Source organism: Pezoporus wallicus, unplaced genomic scaffold (assembly GCF_028554395.1).
Source record: "Pezoporus wallicus isolate ANWC-B61680 ecotype Strahan unplaced genomic scaffold, APGP_CSIRO_Pwel_v1 contig_5958, whole genome shotgun sequence".
In the NCBI taxonomy this organism is placed as follows: Eukaryota; Metazoa; Chordata; class Aves; order Psittaciformes; family Psittacidae; genus Pezoporus; species Pezoporus wallicus.
The window spans coordinates 650,574-669,601 of record NW_026638491.1 but is presented as its reverse complement, the minus strand read 5'-3'; the positions used below and the strand labels follow the sequence as shown (position 1 = coordinate 669,601).

Sequence of the window (19,028 nt, the reverse complement as noted above, 5' to 3'; positions counted from 1 at the left end):
CTTAGAACTGTTTTGGTGGTGTTTCGTTGTTTTTTTTTCACACACACCCACATCCCCTCCGTCCCCTATGCTTGTGGATAAAGCTGTGTCACTTCCTGTAGGTACACTGATGGATGAACAGCCTCCCTTTTGTTTTACCATTGTCTGATGGCAAATAGATCACGGAGAACCTGGCTGTCTTCTAGTATTAGGCAGTGATACTCGGTGATACTTAGCACATATAAAACTGGCATGAATACATTTTATAATATGGGATACTAGTCTATACTGGATTATTTTGCGCCGGTTTACTCCTGGTGTGACCATCTAAACAATTTAAAATATAGGCTGGTAAAGAGTAAAATTTACAAAAATTAATTGACATCGGTTGCACACAATGTGTATAAATGTGGTTTAAAATAACATTCCTGTTTCCTCTTGAATTTCAGACCTTGATTCTACCTAAAATCAGATAAAATGAAAATGAATCTGCCTTACTTAATAACCAGAAAGCTTGCTTTCATGATTTGGAGAGGGAAATTATATTCAAATGAATTGATCTGGAGGGTTACAGAAATGGAATGAGATTTGAGGAAGAAGTATATTTTCCTTTTAAAATAGTGCTATAACCCTGCCGTCACTAAATAGCTGCTCCTTCACAGTGCACTGACCCACACTCACTCCCTGATTCAGGGAGAAGTCTTAGCCATGTCAGGAGTTAAAAGCTGAATGCGTCATGGAGCCTTCTTCTTGAAGATCTTCAAGTGCCTTCAAGTGGTGCCTAGGCTTCCCAGCAGCCCTTTGAGATAATTAACAGCAGAAGGAAGGGTATGTTTGTAGTAGGTGGAATGATTTTTACAAATCTTTGGGCTGAAGATCACTTGGGTTCACTAAAGGGGTGTATGTGGGAGTGAAACCAAGGAGCCCTGTGCTCTACAAACTGCTACCAGCTACCTCTGTATTGCAGCAAGAATATGCTATAATTTAGTAATTACACTGGGAATTCACCTTATCTACAGTAATGTGTTTTGAGGATGAAAGCAATAGCCCTCTATTCTTTGGAGTCCTTGTACCTGGCAAGTTTAAACTCGGGGTGAGTATGCAGAGTTACTACAGGAAGATCAACATTTAATCTACTTTTTGAAGTCGATGATTCCGGCTTCTCTGCAGAGCTGCCAATAAAAAGGACTGGGGTTGAGAATGCACAGTATTTAAGATAGAATCATAGAATGGTTAGGGTTGGAAAGGACCGTAAGTCATCTAGTTCCAACCCCCAGATCATCTAGTTCCAATTCCCTGCTTATTACAGGGCAGTTACATTAAGAGTAAAATGAACTTCATGTATCTGTGGGATTTGTATATGCCATATTCTCTTCTTGCCTAGCAAGGTCTCAGACTGAGTCTTTTAGTTGTGCTTGATTTTAAGAGTCAGGTTTGGCTAAACTCCTGATTACCTTCCTTTCCCTTCCATGCCTGAATCTCTCTCCTTTTTACCTTTTTTCCTGTATCTTCATGGCTCCTGTAGTGGCTGTGTGTCCTGGCATGTGAGCTTCCTGCTGCCACCAGCTGCCGTCTCTCTCCCCTTGAGCTAAGCCATGAAAACTGGGGGTAATGCCCAAAAGGGCGACAACATGTGGAATAACTTTCTTCCCTAAATGTTTATGAGGATTTGCAAGCTACTCATCAAAGGTCTAAGCCTTCTTAGGCTCCTGAAGAGTTAGAGCTGGACAAGAGGAATCACTTTGTTCTGTAGAACTAGTTTTCTGATTAATTTATAGCTGCTAGAACCCTGCCTACATGGTCTTGTTTCTGCGTAGCAGCTATTTTTAAGTATAGAAGGCTGAGGCATGCTTGCTCCATATCCTGTCTTGGAGTTTCCATAAGACTGTACACCCTTGGGTGCAAAAGTTTTGACACATTTGTTTTTCACCGTCTTGTGTGCCTGCGGCAGGGGTGTGGGGAGGTTGTTTTTGTTCCTTGGTAATGAATGTTTTTGCGGTTTGGGACATTGACTGCTGCAAGAATTATATGTTATTCTCTCTGTCCAGCAGTACAGATGGTTTAACCACAGAGGTCGCCTCTGCATTTGCCCTGTTAAGAATTGAAATAATATTTAAAATATAAGTTGTTGCACATACTGTAATTTTGAATGGCTGTTTTAGCTTGTATGCTTATTAAAATGAGATCTTTGTTTTATGTTGTGTACCAGGATCCTGAGATCCTTGGTCACTTCTCTTAAAAGCACAGTTAAACCTTTCCATGACCTTTAGCCTAGTTAACTGATTTAACAGTTCTTAAGGAAAGCTTTTCTCCTGTGCTGTACATAGCATTCATGTGTATTCTGTGCTTCTGGTGCTTTCAAGAGTAGGAATCATGCACGTGCCCCCTTATACTCATGTCATTCTATTGTGGCTTTAATGGGAAGGAGGCAAAATGTAGGCATGTCAACAAGTATCAAGCAGTAGTATAAATATAACTTAAAACTCTCTGGCTCAGCTTGTCTTAGAACTGTTGCAACTTTGCAGCTCACCAGCAACTGATGACAAATGCTCTGTTGATACAATTCATGATTATAGAATCACAGAATGGTTTGTGTTGGAAGGGACCTTAGAGCTCATCCAGTTCCAACCCCCTGCTACAGCCAGGGACATCTTCCACTAGACCAGGCTGCTCCAAGCCCCATCCAGCCTGGCCTTGAACACTGCCAGGTATGGGGCAGACAGTGTCATCTTAGCCTTGACATATAGATGAGTTGAGCCCTGTCAAACTGGTTTTTAGAACTATTACTGAAACTAATAGCAAAGATCATATAGTGCAGTTTTTAGTTGCTTGTCCCATGTCACTTTGCTGAGGCTAACGAGTGCCTCTGAAGCACTTAAAATCTAAGTGCTGTGGATGGAAAAAATGAAAATGTTAATGGCTGAATTCAGAAGCAACACATTAGCCTATGCTGTTGGAAGGTAGTTACAGCTGGGCAGGTAGCATTAGGCTTCTGTACTCAACAGAGCTTATGTTTTTAACATTAAAAAAAAAAAAGAGAGGTTATTGCTGCTTTTTTATGTATGGTGAAGTGCAGAGGAGTCTAAGCCACCAGACATTTTAAAAAATGCTTTTTTGTATCACTTATGAATGGGATAGAGATGGTGGTAAGAGAACTGTAGTAGACGTATTAAAACTGATATTGTTTATAGTGTTAACCAAATTAATTATACATTGTAGAATGTACAAATCCTCCAGTCTTACGTCTGCACAAAACAGCTTTCCCCATGCAGGGAACAGAATATTCGCCCAAGACCATTCAGGATATAAAGAGCAAAACTGAAAGTTGAACTTATACTTGATTCTTAGCCAGCTTGATCAGGAGTGTTTCCTTTTCTCCAGTTAATAGGCTGATGAGAAGCTCTGTTGTCCTGATGCTGTGCAAGGAACCTCTGTGTACATAGCTCCATTATCAAGTCAAGGGGGTATTTTCCAGTTAGCAGAAAACCACTGGAAAATTGGTGTTTTTTTTTAATAGGAGTAATATGTCTTTATAGAATGAAGCATTGTTGATCAAGTACTGCATGATCCACATGTGAATGTGCAATTGCTGCAAAAAGTTTATAACTTTCTACAGTTTAGGTTGTAATCTGTTCAGAGTTCAGGGATTTCAGGTTCTTTTTTGATTTCATTCTTGCTTTGTCAAAGGATTGTGAACTCCAGCTATGTCCGGAGGTTTTAAATATTGCCTGTTATAGAAAAATATAAACTGTTCTAATGTTACCAAAAAAGAATACAGAACTTTAAAAAAAACCCCTATATTAAAATATTATCCTTTCAGTTGGTGGTAATAAACTGGATATAAACAATTTGTCCGCCACATTCATCATTTATCCTGTTACTGTTTATTGTCTTCTTCTTTCAAAATAGAAGCTGGTCTTTCCCTTTTCGAGCAAGTTGCAGTTATCAGGAGTATGGCTGATCAAAATAGAGCATAACACTAAGTGTTCCTTTAAAAGTCTCCTAACTTTTGAACAGTGGAATAACTTCCTAAGCAAGGGATGTTGCCTCTTGTGTAACAGATAAGCTCATTTGAAAGTCAGTGGTAATCAAAGTTATTGCTAGGATTTTTTGGGTCTCCCTCATCCCACCATCTCTCTTAATTGGCCTTCTAGTTTACTTTGGCAAGAGTTGTGCTGTAAAGAATTAAATGCGCCAAGGATAAGAATGTTCTCTGGACCTTCAAGCCCTGTTCAGGAAGAACAGCATGATTTGAAATGAGATTGGTGTGCACCTTCTTGGAAAAGAATTCTTGATTCTACATATATTTGGGATTCAAAATAAGAAACTTGCACTGTGTGTTGGTGGAACGATCTTGTATCTAGGATAGTTTGTTGATAGGACAGCAAATCAAGTTTTTCATCAATTGGCTGTTTGATATTTGTTGCCTTCTGAGGTTTTTTTTTTCCCCCTCTCATTCTAATGCCTTAAAAACCTGTTGGTTAAAATCACATAGAGTGTCAATGTGCCTTTTGAATTGTTGAACTGTTGAGTTTAGTAATTCTATGAAGCTAAATGCTATGCATCTAGAAGATCATCTGCCTTCTTGATTGCCTTTTTCAGATTTACTGCTTCCTAACTGGGAAAGCTGGAAATTTGAAGTTCTGTGAACTTTTCTTGGGACATCTTGGAGCTTGTTTTGCAGCTTCAACTAAATACTGCCTGAGCTAGCTTTGCCTGCTAGTGAGCCATCACATCCTGATGTGATAAATGGAAGGCTGTGGAAACAGAGCATTTAATCGCTGTTACGACCTACGCATTATTTTTAAATCTGGGAGACCCTGTGCTTCTTCAGCAGCTTTCTAAGAGTCAGTGTTGAGATCCAATTACGTGTTTTGATCACTTGGGTGGGGAGGTTTCCCCTTTTTTTTTCTTCATAAACAACTTTTATAAAATTTGGACTTAATGAAAAGACCAGTGGGGAGGATCAGAGAAGTGGATATGAGTTTTATTCTTAAAAGGCCATTCTCAAGAAGCAGTTTACATTGGTGTATAAATGCAGTAGAATTTTAACACTATTGCAAGCAGGGAGTGTGATTTCCCCACTGGGTGTTCATAGCCAACACAATGTGGCTGCACTTCAGCCAGGATGACTCTATAGCACAGAAGATGTATGCATCAGTGGGAAAGAAATCTCTTGAAAAGGATTAGATTAGACATTGTTTGTATCTGATCATTAAGAAGCTAATTAAGTTAAGAAGCTGTTGAGATCCTCTGAGGTTGATTTGACTTGATATTTCAGGTTTCTTTTTCTTTTGTAATAGCATTAATAATGGCTTCAGCATGGAAATGTCTGGATGAAAATCCATCTATTCATATTCCTCAAAACACATTTTTGGGACAATGTTTCAGGTCCTTTTTTTATTAATTTGTACATAGAATTTTTATGGCTTTGATATTTGGCTGGATATGGGTCTGGTTTTCTGAAGCAATGTGCATAACTTGAGAAGCAGTCTGCCCCAGCAGCCTGCTAACATCAAACTTTCCAAGTGTTCAAATGATTTGGTACAGTGCCACTTAAAATTGACATAGTTATGGGGAACCAATGAGTTGCAGAGAAGAAACCAAGTACTTTGCATTGTAGACGTTTTTTCTTCTGTTTTCAATAACTAACCTGTCAGGTGCTTTATCTAGTGTTTTCAAAGATGACAGAGAGGAGGACTTGGCAAGTTAGGAAATGAGAGAGGAGTGATACTGAGACTTCATTTCTTAGGAAACAATTCTCCTCAAGCTGTATAAACTTTCTTGAGTTAAATATTGTAGAAAACAAAGATACTGCATTTTCAGTGAAACATTTACGGTAACAATTGTTTGTGTTCTTTGCTGTCCAAGATCCTCAATAAAACCACCAGCTGATTTAAATTTTCTGTATTACTTTCATCAGCATAGACTTCCTCCAAAAAGAAAAACAAAGCTACCTCCTTCCTGACTCGGGTGGGTGGATGTGGGAAGAGAAGGGGATGGGTAAAGAAGGGGGAAAAGACCATGCAGAATAGAGATGCTGAATTTTTATGCATGTTTTTCATCTAAAGCTGAGGTGTAGATTCTGAGGTCCTTGGCCTTCACATAAATATATACACTATTGTCAGAGATGTATTTCACTTTGGCCCATGCAGTGGCACACACACTCTAGTGAGCATGTAGCTGGAGCCAGAGTTTGTGAAAAAGCCAATAGCACGTGGTGAGGCTGCTGGCATAGCAGAGCTGGAACTTGGAGCTGTATTGGGGGTGCTGGTTGGTGAGAAGCTCCTCACGATCTGGCAGTGTGAGCTTGCAGTCGTTGTGATATGAGCTTGCACGTATGGCTGCTGCCTTCCCAGCCATATCTGCAGGTAACCATTTTTCTTGTTTACTGCTAGATGAAGAAGCAAGCCTCCACTTTTAGGAGAAAAATGAAGTGGTAAACTTGGCCATCGGTGTGGCTGGTATGGTTGGGGAGCAATGTATGTCTACTTAATATCCACTTCTGGAAGAAACAGTTGGGCCAAATCATTCTTTTGTCTCTGAATCATTCCTTCTCCCCCCATAGCAGATCCTTCAGAGGATCTTTACAATCTCCCTCTTCTAGAGTTTTGTAATATTCTGCATGGCAAGTGGAGGGAGGACTTGTAGGACTCAGACCTTCACAACTTTCCTCCTCAGAGTGTGCAGGAACAGCCTCAGTTTCAAGCAGAGATTTATTTCTGTCTTTGGGTATAATGGCAGATGAGATCTGGTGTAACAGTAAAGTCATCTTGTCTTGCTAAAATCTTTGCTAGTGTTACCACTGCTTCTGTCTTACTGTCAGATCCAAATCAGCAAGGTTAACTTTCTTGCCTATCATGAGTCTCTTTCCACATCTCCTTCTTTTCTGCCTGTGAATGCCAGTGTTATCTGCTCAGGTCATGTCATTATCCATCTGAATCATGCAGACAAGAGATCTATAACCTGTGCAGGTACTGCTGGAATATCTCTGTGGCTGTCATTTTGACCTATCTTGAAGATTCCCATCCCTTTTGCATCAGTCATAAGTTAGCTTCACTTTCAGAGCCTTCCCTGTCATTCAGTACTAGGACTCTAGCTTCCACCACCCACTTAAAGCTTCTAACAGCAAGAACTTTTGTCCTTTTGCTCTGTCTGCCTCTGTTTGTGGGCAGTCCCCACAAACTTCCACAACCCACATCTTCATCTTTCTTCAAACTCTTCCTGTAATTTCTTTCTTGTGGTGCAGGGGAGAAGAAAGTAATTCTGAACCTCTGTCACAGTGTTTGCCATCTAGGAGGGCACTTGGTAGGAGTGTTCAGGGTACTGTATCTAGTAATGTTAGCTTTCAGCCTACTTCTAAAAGTCATCAGAACTTGCCTTCTGTGTATGATTACTACTTCAACTGGTTGAATCAAGCTTTTAAACCATGAAGATTTAATTTGATCTAAGTCTGGGTTTATGACTGACAGAAGGTATTGTTGAAGGGCCTCAGTTTGAACTCTTAATTGTGTTGAAGATGCTATCCATATCCTGCAGCTGTAGAATTGGGCTTGCTCTTCCTTCTGTCTTTTACTCCTGTGTCTGACATGTGGAAGGAAGAATTTTTTGGGTAGTGCTCATTTTTCTCTCCTGAAACTTATCACATCCCTTCTGCTGTACTGCCTGTCCCGCTTACCTGTGAAAAGATATCCTTCTCTGCCCTATTCCTACTCAGTACTTCAACATCTATAAATGCCAATAATACTAACATGGCTTCTTTTTTTTTTCCTGTAGCATCTCCCTTTCTGCTTTTCGCCAACCGGCGGGATGTTCGACTTGTGGATGCTGGAGGCACAAAGCTGGAGTCCACTGTTGTGGTCAGTGGTTTAGAGGATGCTGCTGCGGTTGACTTCCAGTATTCGCAAGGCATTGTTTTCTGGACAGATGTGAGTGAAGAAGCCATCAAGCAAACTCACATTAACCAAACTGGGAATGTGGTGCAGAATGTCATCATTTCTGGTCTGGTTTCCCCGGATGGCCTGGCTTGTGATTGGATTGGGAAAAAGCTTTACTGGACGGATTCAGAAACCAATAGGATAGAAGTAGCTAATCTGAATGGAACATCTAGAAAAGTCCTCTTCTGGCAAGACTTAGATCAGCCCAGAGCAATAGCTTTGGATCCTGCTCATGGGTAAATATTAATTTGACTTAAATGCTTAAATGGATATGGTGGTGATAAATGTGGAGTTTTTAGCTCTGAAAAAGAAACATAGCCTTTTTTTCAGTTTGCGTTTTCCCAGGGTATTTTTCTCAAGACCTGTAGCTGAACATATGTTTGAGCTTAAATATTATGTGGCAAGAAATAACAGCCAAGACATAGACCCAAAAAGAAAAATACGGCTGTTCTTAGGTGCCAAGCCAAATATTCAAACAGTCTGATTGCCTAACTTATTCCATTGCACTTCCAAAGAGTAATTGATTTTCCAAGCCTATTTTTATTGTTATTTTCTCAGTTATCCTGTCTTGCAAGCTAACTTTTATTTGATATGTGATATCTATTTAATGTACCTAGACAGCAAGGTATGTAAGTCTGCATGAGTTTAAACAGGAATTCTCACTCACTATGCTTCGGTAAACAAAATCAGTATATTTTTAAGTGGCAATGTTAAATAATCATCTTTGTGCCAGCAAGTAAAAGAATCCAGGTGATTCTGGATTCAGGGGGCTCTTGGTGATCAAAGGTGACCAGGTGAGGAATAAGGGATGTGTAGCTTCTAGGGTTCTTGGAAATACTTGGATCTCTGTCTGGTTCCTTCCTCCCTCTTCAATACTCTTCACCATTTCCCATGTGCTATTTACTAACCCCGTGCACAAGCAGCACTGATGTTGTGTAGTTCGGGCCCCATATTCATTGCAGTGATGATTGAAGATCTGCTGTGCTAGATGAGTGAGGAGTTATGGGTAAATTAATTACATAATTTATTTTTTAATGTATGTGTTTACATTATTTATATGAATTATCATTTGTAAGTTTATGTATTTATACATGAAAGACTTACAAGTACTAGATGAAAATGTGTGGACTCAAAGAAGAAAAATCCTTAGCTTTGTTCACTTGTCAAAGGCTGTAGCTGCCTGTATCCTTCAGGTAACTGGTGGAAAGGTACAGCTGTAATCAGTAAAAGGGAAAGTGACTTTGTTGGACCAAAGTACTTTTCCAGAGAGGACCTTGTCCTGTTAATTCTGACTTCACTATGGATGCCTTTAAGGTGAAAGGAATTCTTCCCACAGCAAATGGCCCATATGGAAGTATATTAAATTAGCAGGAATCCTGTGTGTATCCTGACAGCAAGTAATGTATGCGGAGTTAATTAATGCTGAAGACTAACTTTAGATCTAGAGTTCACTAGTTTAATTTAAAGAGCAAATATGGTGTTAAATGGGGTATTTTATATGGAAGTAGATAGAATGGAAGGGCGCTTTCTATGAAATACCAGCACCAGGTTGACATTTTGTAAGCTGCTGTAGTTCCTTGTTTTTTGACTGCTTTCCTTAAGGTGTTCCTGCCCACGGCAGCGGGGTTGGTACTGGATGAGCTTTAAGCTCCCTTCCAACCCAAACCAGTCTGTGAGTCTATGATTCTATGATTAAAAAAATATAAAAAAATTTGAGAAGGGACAGCTGTCAAGGTTAAAAAGTTGTCAGTTCAGAGTCTGAAATTAAAAGCTTCAGTCATGCCTAGCTGTTAATCCACTGTTTCCTTAGTGTCACAGCAAAGAGCCAGACCTAGTAACTGTTCTTACATCACTCACGACTGTGTTTATAGCAGCACTTAAATAAAACTGCAGTGGTGTTTACTGATGATCCTCCAGGACCTTGGTCCCACACAACAACAGTATGTCATGTACTTACAGTTAAGCATGTTGGCTTTCTGTTTAGAAATCATTGGGATCTGAATGCTGAAGCCTGATCCATATGAGCTGCCGTAGACTGAGGCTTTAATTTCAAAGACTGTGAATGGTAAAATGTTTTTAGCAACGTATCATCTGATCTTACCTCCTTTGGACTGTTTGAGAGGTAGGAGAATACTTAATAAAAACCTGAGACTGTTGCAAATACTGGACAGGAAAAACATAGTATGGGTAAAGATTATGCTTTTTAGTAACTCTTACTTTCACTCATGGCTACTTAGTTAAAACACAGAAGATACCCTAGGTTTGTGTGAAACCTGATGATTGCTGCCCTGAAAACAGAGATTAGTTTCTATTGTGTGTGTCTCTGTTTAGTGATTAATATCAAGTATAAAATTATTTTGAAGCTCTTGATTAATTATTTGAAACACTGTAATAAGGAAGAATGTAGAAGTAGTACAGTTGCTTTCTTAGACGTAAGAAAAATACTCAACCATGACATTGGTTACGAGTCATATCCAGTATCTTGATATGGCTGTAATTTCTAGGAGTTGGAAAGCTTTTGATATGTTTGTGGCCAAATTGCTACAAATAGTCTCATGCATGAGAAACTTGAAGTTCTTGTGGGAAGTGTTATTTACTCTGATTTTCAGATGGATGTCCTTGATGGTGCCAGCCTTTCCATAAATGTTTCATTGGTCTCTTTTACTTATTTCTCCCTTTTCCTGCTCATACATGTGACTAAAGAGCATAAATTGCCAAAGACCATTTGCTTGATTTGAGAGCAAAGCTGCTGCTTCAGACAGGAAAAAGAAAAACAAAACAAAAAAAGGTGATTTACTTTTTTTTTTTTTTTTTAACTGCCTGACTGGAATTGCATGGGGCAGAGATGGAAGTATGTAGACTTTATTAATAACACCACAGAACTCACTCCACTGTTAGCAGTCTTGTTGCTGCAAGTTCTGTGATTTCTCATATCCTGACTCCTGGAGACTGGGGTTTCTTTGCCCCATATACGTTTAGTCTTAAGTAGTTTGGTAATAATCATGGTATTCTTATCTTTTTAATTTCTACACTATTTCTCAAGGGAGCATAAGGAACAAGAGGATGGCTTTGGTTGTCTCAGTGGCAGCATGTGTTACGTTTGTTTTTCAGGTGAAGTCAGGAATGTACCTTTGGTCAAGAAGCTCTGGCTCTCAGGCCAAAGAGATGGTGGAAGCGGAATTCTCTTTGATTTAGAGGACTTGATATGGGTAGTTTATAGCTCTGCAGAGGCAGTGTGGAAATCATTGCATATGCAACAAGTGGGTCTGGCTGGACTGGCACCATTCTGTTTGTTGTGAATTGGTGGTTTTGGTTTAACTCAAAACATGTTTCATTTTTTTGTTTTCATGTAAAATTAAGCAGTAGTATAAACTGAAGTAAGAATTTTTCCACATAATCTCTTGAATCTGTATTAAAACAGGGTTTTGTTTGTTAAATTATGTTTAAAATTCACAGGATTATAGAATCAGAGAATGGCTTGGGATCTAAATTTACCTTCTTTCAGTTTAAAGCCACTCCCCCTTGTCCTGTCACTACAGGCCCTTGTCAAAACCCCCTCTTCAGATTTCTTGTTGGCTCCTTTAGGCACTGGAAGCTGCTCTAAGGTCTCCCTGGAGCCTTCTCTTCTCCAGGCTGAACAAGCCCAGCTCTTTCAGCTGGTAATTGTAAGTGTGCAAATGCACATACTTATATTGCATGCCTTGACAAATTATTGGCTTTCATCTGAGTGTACTCTTTTCCCAAATATCGAGATAAACTGCATCAGCACACTGAAACAGGTAAAGTGCATTGCCTTGACCTAAGTTTAGGGTCTACCTGTAAACAGCAGATGGTGGGAGGTATCTCCCAAGCTGATGGAGAGAGTTGAACAGTTGTTACTGCACCTTTTGATAGGAGGATCTCTGGACTTCTGAGTTGCTACAGCATGCCATTGTTCCCTTTCTTAAAACAAATTGTATTTTTTGAAAGGAGAACCTGGGGTCAATGAACTGAGTATCAGCCAGCAATATGCCCTTGCTGCAAAGGAAGCCAACAGCATCCTGGGCTTCATTAGAAGGAGTGTTGCCAGCAGATCGAGAGAGGTGAGCCTTCCCCTCTAGTCAGAGCTGGTGAGGCCATCCGTGGAATAATGTGTCCAGTTCTGGGCTCCTCAGCACAAGAGATGCAGACTTGCAGGTATGAGCCAAGGGCCAAGCCACAAAGATTAAGGAATTGGAGCATCATATAAAAGGCGGGGCTGACTGAGTTGGAATTATTTACCTTGGAAAAGAGAAGGTTGACCCTGCTTTGAGTGGTAGTGTTGCAGTAGACAATCTCCAGAGGTCCTTTCCAACCTCAGGAATTCAGTGATTTGGTGAAAGAGAAGCCTTTCTGATGCAGGGTTTATGACCTCATGATGTCTTCTCCCTATCTTGTTTACTGTGACTTCCCTGACCCCCTTAGAGGGATGGTATAATGCTGAGTTTCTTGTGAAGTCTTTTTAATGTGAAATAATTTCTTTATATGTAATATTTCCTCATCTCTGCTCAGAAATGTCTGTGAAGTTAAAGTTATATTGTGTTGTCTCTTTTACCTTATCTAGTGACCATGAGGAGCAGTTCTGAGGGCTCATTTATTTGTTTTTCTGTTTCATGTAGAATTTTTGCATAGAAATGTATGGGTCATTCTTATAGAAGGGAAAATGCATAACAGACACAGCACCTGCAACTCTTTTTTTCTCTCAGGTTTTTTGTTTGTTATTAAAAAAAAAAACAACAAAAACACAACAAAAAAAATCCTAACAGTGCAGTTTCTTTTTCTCGGCCTTGCAGAGGTATTTGCAGTAATACTGCACTCCAAGTTGAAAATTCTCTTCCTAATGCCCCTTAAGTAGTGTTGCAAGTATCTCCTTACTGCTGCCTTCTTTCTCTAGCTTAATGTGTTTGGAAATCTTGAGTCTCTTGCTCCAGGGATTCTTCAGCTTCGTGGTGTCATGGCAGGGGGTTGGAACTGGATGAGCTTTAACATCCCTTCCAACCCAAACCATTCTATGATTCTGTGTAACCTGACTTTTTAACAAGCTCTGTTGAACGCATGCTTGTTTACCTTTGAGAAATCACTGGGGCGTCTTACTCCTTCCCATATGGGTGAACAGGGAAAAACATGCTTTTTCTTTGCAAGCACTTTATAGCAATAATATTTGAGCATCTATCAGTTGACAGGCAATTATGTTTTTCCTCTTTGTTCTCACTTGTCAAACAGTATACTATGTATATATGTTTTAAAAGAATAAACCTGTCAGAAAAAGAAAGACTGTAGGAAAATGGCAGTGGAGAAGGGTGGTTTGGGGTGGGGGGGATGGAAGAGGAGGGAAGGAGGAGGAATGTATGTTTGTTTGCTCTGCTTGAAATATATGTCTTTGAAAACAGTGTGATTGGTTGTGATAGTTACTTGCTGTGGCATAGTTTGGGATTTGATGTAATGTTTTTTTGTCAAGAACATCCAGGTCTTGAAGTTCAGTGCTGGGAGGGGGAATAATTAAATAAAGAAAGAAAGAAAAAAAAAAAAGAGGGAATTTGAGTGAGTAATTTGCAGCTTAATGATATGCAAAATAACCATTCTTTTCCCTTCTGAAAACAACTGGTGCTATTGAGTTTCACACTGGAGTGTTTGTAATTTTAAAGGTGGGATGGGGGAAGTAAGTTTTAAACATGCAGGAATCCAAACTTCAGAGCAATTTCCTGTAAACTCCTGTTTTGTGCCCTGGGCTCATATAAGTTCGAGAACATTGTTGAAATTGGAGAAGTTTGTGCTGATTTACATCATCTGTACAACTGGCTCCCTTTGTGTAAGCAGGTTATGTAAGGTTTGGCAACAGCACCGCATTTCGGGAGGTGGAAAAAGCATTTGGGCAGCATTGGTCGGTTTTTATAATGTCCACGATACCTTCCAGCGCAGATGGCTGATGGGCTGCTCTTGGAAAGCATGGCCAGGATTCCTAATTTTTGCAAAAACGATGACGAAAGAGATGAAGCACCAGGAAGTAAGAAGTGACCTGCAGCTTTAAAACCGAGGGGAAATATGGTCTTTGTCCTGTTTTTGCTCCTGCACCTGGAATTATTTTAAAATGAGTTCAGGGGAAAAAATAAAAAGTAATAGTAATAAAAAACCCCAACAAAACAAACACAAAAATTCAGACCCCTGGGGTGCAGTTTAAAGTTTTACTGTCTTCAAACTCCGTTTATTTTTGCAAGGTGGCTTTCAGTCCCATTCTTTTGATAATACTGCACCATTTAAGCCCTGATTCCATGTGGTAATTAAGTATGTGCCAAAACCCAGTGACTTGCTGGCTACATTTGAGCTGCATTTGTTTAATTGCCTTACAGAAAGGCTTGGACTTAGAGAGCGTGGTAGCGAAGCTTGCAACTACTGTGCCTACTGATAGAGCAGTAACACAATCTTACAGACTTGAGCCCACTACTTCTGGGTGGTAGACTGGACAGACTGTTAGTTTTGTGTTTATACATTTACATCTTTTCCCCAGTGGGGCTTTGGGTTTTGCTTGATGTTGTTCCTTCTCGTTTCTTTGGTGTAGCAAAGTGCAATTCAGTTTAGGGACAGAATTGGTGCAATTGTTGCAAAATTATTATTAGATGTTAATCTCTTGTTTTCCCTGCCCTCCCTTTCTTTTTGCTTTGAAAGTCTGGAGTTAAAGGTTAAAACCCAGTCAGGACAAAGACACTTGGGTTACTTTATTCAATTCTTCAGAGATGCCCAAGTTGTTCAGTGCATTCCTAGTGCTGTTTGGTTGGGGTTTGTTTGAGAGTGTTGATTTGTGATTGCTGTTAAGCATTGAATTTGCTCACAATTATACTTTTTCTAAATTATTATTCTTTATTAGCTCTTTAGGAATCTATGTTTTAATTTTCTTTTATGACATCAGCGCTGTTACACTTTATTGACCTGTTGCAATCCAGGTGGGATGCAAAACTCCCAGGATGCCAAATCTCACTCCCAAAAATGTGATTGATCTAATGTGTCCCAAGACATCAAATACTGGCTTTGATATTTCTAGCTGCTTACAGCTGTTATGGTATGGCCTGGCCCAGGGATATTAAGAACTGTGTAATGTACATTGAAAAACACCACTACCAGCAACAAAATCAAGCAAATAAACTACCCAAATACATGTGTTACATTTTTTTAAACAGGCTTCCAAAACAGGGAGTGTTTAATATCACAGGCAGTACTGGACTGAGATTCCTTGCATAGTCTGCTGAATTTTTCTGAATTTACCTGGGCTAAATATATATATATGTGTGTGTATATATATATATATATATATATATTTAATAGTGAAATAAAAATGATAGGGATTGCCAATGTACTTGACACCAGCAAAAAAGTTTATATTTGAAAATCAAAACAATCAATCCCAAACTGTCAGCTGTCCCAGAAACACTGATGATGTCTAGACTATTTCAAAGTGTTTGGGTCTTGTTGAGCTCAGTAAGAAAATGGAGACTATTGAGCATGGGTGGTCTTTTGTTCTGCAGAAATAGTATGCCTGTTACCACTCCGAGTTTCTGAATTAGGTAATCTTAACAGGTAAATTTAAATCAGCTCAATTTAAATCAGTTCCTTACATACAAATGGTATGCAGACTAAATTTTTTAACTCTGAGATGCCATTCTGAGTTTTTTGCCATGTTCTCCCCCCCCCCCCCATAAAGCCCCAACCAAAACCATCTGGTGTTTGTGTAACAATTGATCTTATGCCACGGGGAGCATTTGGAAGATGCCAAGTGTAAGTAATAACGGCTACTACCTGAGTTTACTAGAATATATAATTTCTCCACTGTTCGGTGTGCTCTCTGATGAGCATGGATAGTGCAAGCACATTCAGTAGTTTTGACAGAAGACTTATTATCTTAAACAGATCCATGGGTAACTTAAAGGGTAGGTATAAAGCCTTTGGCTTTCTCTTAGTAACTATTCAAATCAAAGAAGCTCTCCCGGCCCCAAAATTTTTATGTTGAGGTATGAAAATTCAAGTTACATTTGCAGTGCTGCTTCAGCTGAACTTGTGTCATTCTTTCCATAATAACTGTGGATTTTTCTTTTTTTCTCCAACTTGCCCAAAAGATTTCGGTCTTCAGCTGAATCTCGTTGCAGGGTGTCACAGCCAGGATGGTGTTTGTAGTTACTTTGGTTTGAACTAGCTTTGTCATTCAAAATAGAGGAGGGTAAAAAAAAAAAAAGCAAGCTTCAGACTTTGTGCATTCTTGACAATGCCATACAGGCATGCATTTAAAACGTAATGTTTTATGGCTTATGAGAGTCTGATGTCCAATGTTGTGTTGTGCCTTGCATTAACCAAAATTGTCAGAACAGCCTAGATGTTATGGTGGCAGAAGAAGGATGAAGAGGATGGCCCTAGCTAATTGTAGAGTCCAATGCTGTAATTTGTGAGTGGCTTATTCAGAGGGAGCTGGAGTTAATGCCTGTTTCTCTGTTGAAGTTTCATAGGTGGTTTCAGCTGTGTGGTTGCAGCCTAAGTTGCAGAGGCATGGATTTGACAGGTGGACCATTCAGTGGATAAAGAATTGGCTAGATGATTGCACTCAGATAGTTGTGGTCAACAGCTTGATGCCACGTGGAGGCCAGTGTTGAGGGTTGCTCCTCAGGAGTCAGTGTGTTGACACCAGTGCTGCTCAACATCTTTGTCAGTGACATGGACAGTGGGATCAAGTGCACTCTCAGCAAGTTTGCTGATAGCACCAAGCTGTGTGGTGCGGTTGACATGCTGGAGGGAAGGGATGGGATCCAGAGGGACCTGGACAGGCTGGAGAGGTGGGATGGTACAAACCTTATGGAGCTGAAAAAGGCCAAGTGCAAGGTCCTGCACCTGGGCCAGGACAATACCAAGGACAAACACAAGCTGGGTTGTATTTGTTCTTGGATTGAGAATGAATTGACATAAGAGGGACATGGACCTGCTCAAGCAAGTCCAGAAGAGGCCATGAAGATGCTTCAAGGGCTGGAGCACCTTTGCTACGGAGACAGGCTGAGAGTGCTAGGCTTCTTCAGCCTGGAGAAGATAAGTGGTGTGGTTTTAAATAGGCTTACATAGACCAGAGACTCCCACTTCTGCTCCAGGTACAGCTGATCTCTTCTTACAGTGATACTGAAACTCCCAGTTTGGGGTCTTGTGTTAAGAGAACTGATACGCTATAGTTCATATAATTCATGTAAACCAGACCTGATATTCTGTATTTCATGGCAATTCAGCACCTGCTGCTTGCCAGGAAAGTGGAAAGCTGTTGGAAAAGGGGAAGGGGTTAAATGGAGACAAGAATTGCTCCTGCCATTCCATTGCTTGGCATGCTTTCCCGTGATAGACCACAGGGGTTCTTTGTAGCACCTGAGGGAACAAAACTATTACTTCAGTAGGTGTTTGATTACTGCAGAGACTCGTCATACTCTGAAACAAAGTTCACCAGGAAGATCAGCTTTATGATACTTGCAGGACTGCAGAGAAACACTGCAAACAGGACAAGGTGGTGACAGAGTAAAAATAATCTTTTATACGTTGCATTAAAGAAGTCCGGCTGGGAGAGGAGTGCTTTGAAAGAACGCTGCCTACATTCAGATTGATCTACTTCTTGTCTGAATTCATCTTTATTCTGCTAGCCTTCCTTAGTGGTACAGTTACTTTGCTAATACTGTATACTTTTAAACTTCTGAATGACCAGGCTTCGGTAAGGATTGAGCTTGGTATCTGTTAGCGAACTAAAATGCAGGAATGTAATTTTCCTGTGGCAAATTAATGTGTGAAGTTGAAAGTACTACTGTTGTCCAGCAGCCTCTGCGTGGCCAAGGTTATACAACAATCACCTATGAAATTAAGCAATGGGGTTTTTTAGGGGGGAAGGGGCTCTTGAGATAGAGCTCCTTTAGTATCATGGAAAAGCTATGAGGGCTGTTTGGCTTACCTACTTTTTTTCCCCTTTTCTGTCACCTAAATGCATTATGCTTTGGGGCAGGCTGCTATTTTAGTAAGAAGCTTGAAGAAAGGAATTTAGCTTGAAGGGTAATTTGGGGGATTTTTTTTTTAATCCTTTTTATTTTAACCTGCCTCTAAGGTTTAATTTGACTTAGCTAGTTCTGTCTCCTCTGTTTTTGCTTTTAAACAACTGTCATGGGAGTTTTGATTTTGGTTTAAGCTCCTTTTTAGTCTGCATTTATACATTTCAATATATGTATAGGTGTGAGACTGTCATAGCCATGTAATACAGCCCAAAGTCACCTTTAATAATCAGGTTTAATAATCAGGTTTTTCTTAATTCAATATTTTCATTTCTTTAGAGGTGGCTCAGTGTGCCCTTTGAATGTTTCAAGCTAGTGCAAGTGGGTCAGAGCAGGGAACTGATTTGACATGATCAAAAATGAGTATTTGGCCAGATCCGGTTCACAGTCTGATTCACTAGCTGGTTGCATAGACAGTTTCTTTTATGTCTGCTTTTCCCTGGCTTCTGTTGTTTGTCAATAGCTGCTTCCCCACAGAGTTTGAGCTGCCACAAATTACAGCCTGACTTGTTAAGGAAAACCAAAATGAGCGGCAATTTATATTTATAGGTTGTCCTGTGAACTGGGGCAGCTCAGCGACTGCTGCCGCTTCTTCAGGAGCAGTCAGTCTATCCTGGCTGCTGGAGCTGACATGTTTTGGGGAAGGCATCTGGGGACACAAGTCCGCTGCAGCCACTATGAGGTGAGCTGTCTCAGAAGTCTGAGGACTCATCTGTATGGAAGCTTTGCCATTTCAGCTAGAAAACTCCTTGTTTTACCCTCCCACACTCAAGTGTATGTTTATTGTGATGCGAGTCATTTCTATCTGCCTGTCCATCTGTCTGTATTTTCATCTATATTCTCCTCTTCATTGGGATAAACATGCTAATGATCATATATGCTGCTATGACCAGAATGGTCTAAATAGGTGCTGGAACTGGAGGTACAGCTGAATCGGGGTGCCGTATGTATATGGCCACCAGAGCATTTTAAGCCTGAGCTGTGAATGACGTGCTGGGAATAACAGTACAGCTGCCTATTCTTCCTTGCCTGGAATGATGGCCCC

General features: G+C 40.1%; 1 protein-coding gene across 2 annotated transcripts in view; it reads left to right on the top strand.

The window, feature by feature from the left end:
* LRP5 (LDL receptor related protein 5) overlaps positions 1–19,028 on the top strand; it is a 126,631-nt gene that overhangs the window by 19,039 nt on the left and 88,564 nt on the right. For both annotated transcript variants that reach the window (XM_057410908.1, XM_057410907.1), the window contains exon 2: positions 7,756–8,152. In XM_057410908.1, the coding sequence (XP_057266891.1) occupies positions 7,756–8,152 (397 nt within the window). The remainder of the gene's footprint in view (positions 1–7,755; positions 8,153–19,028) is intronic.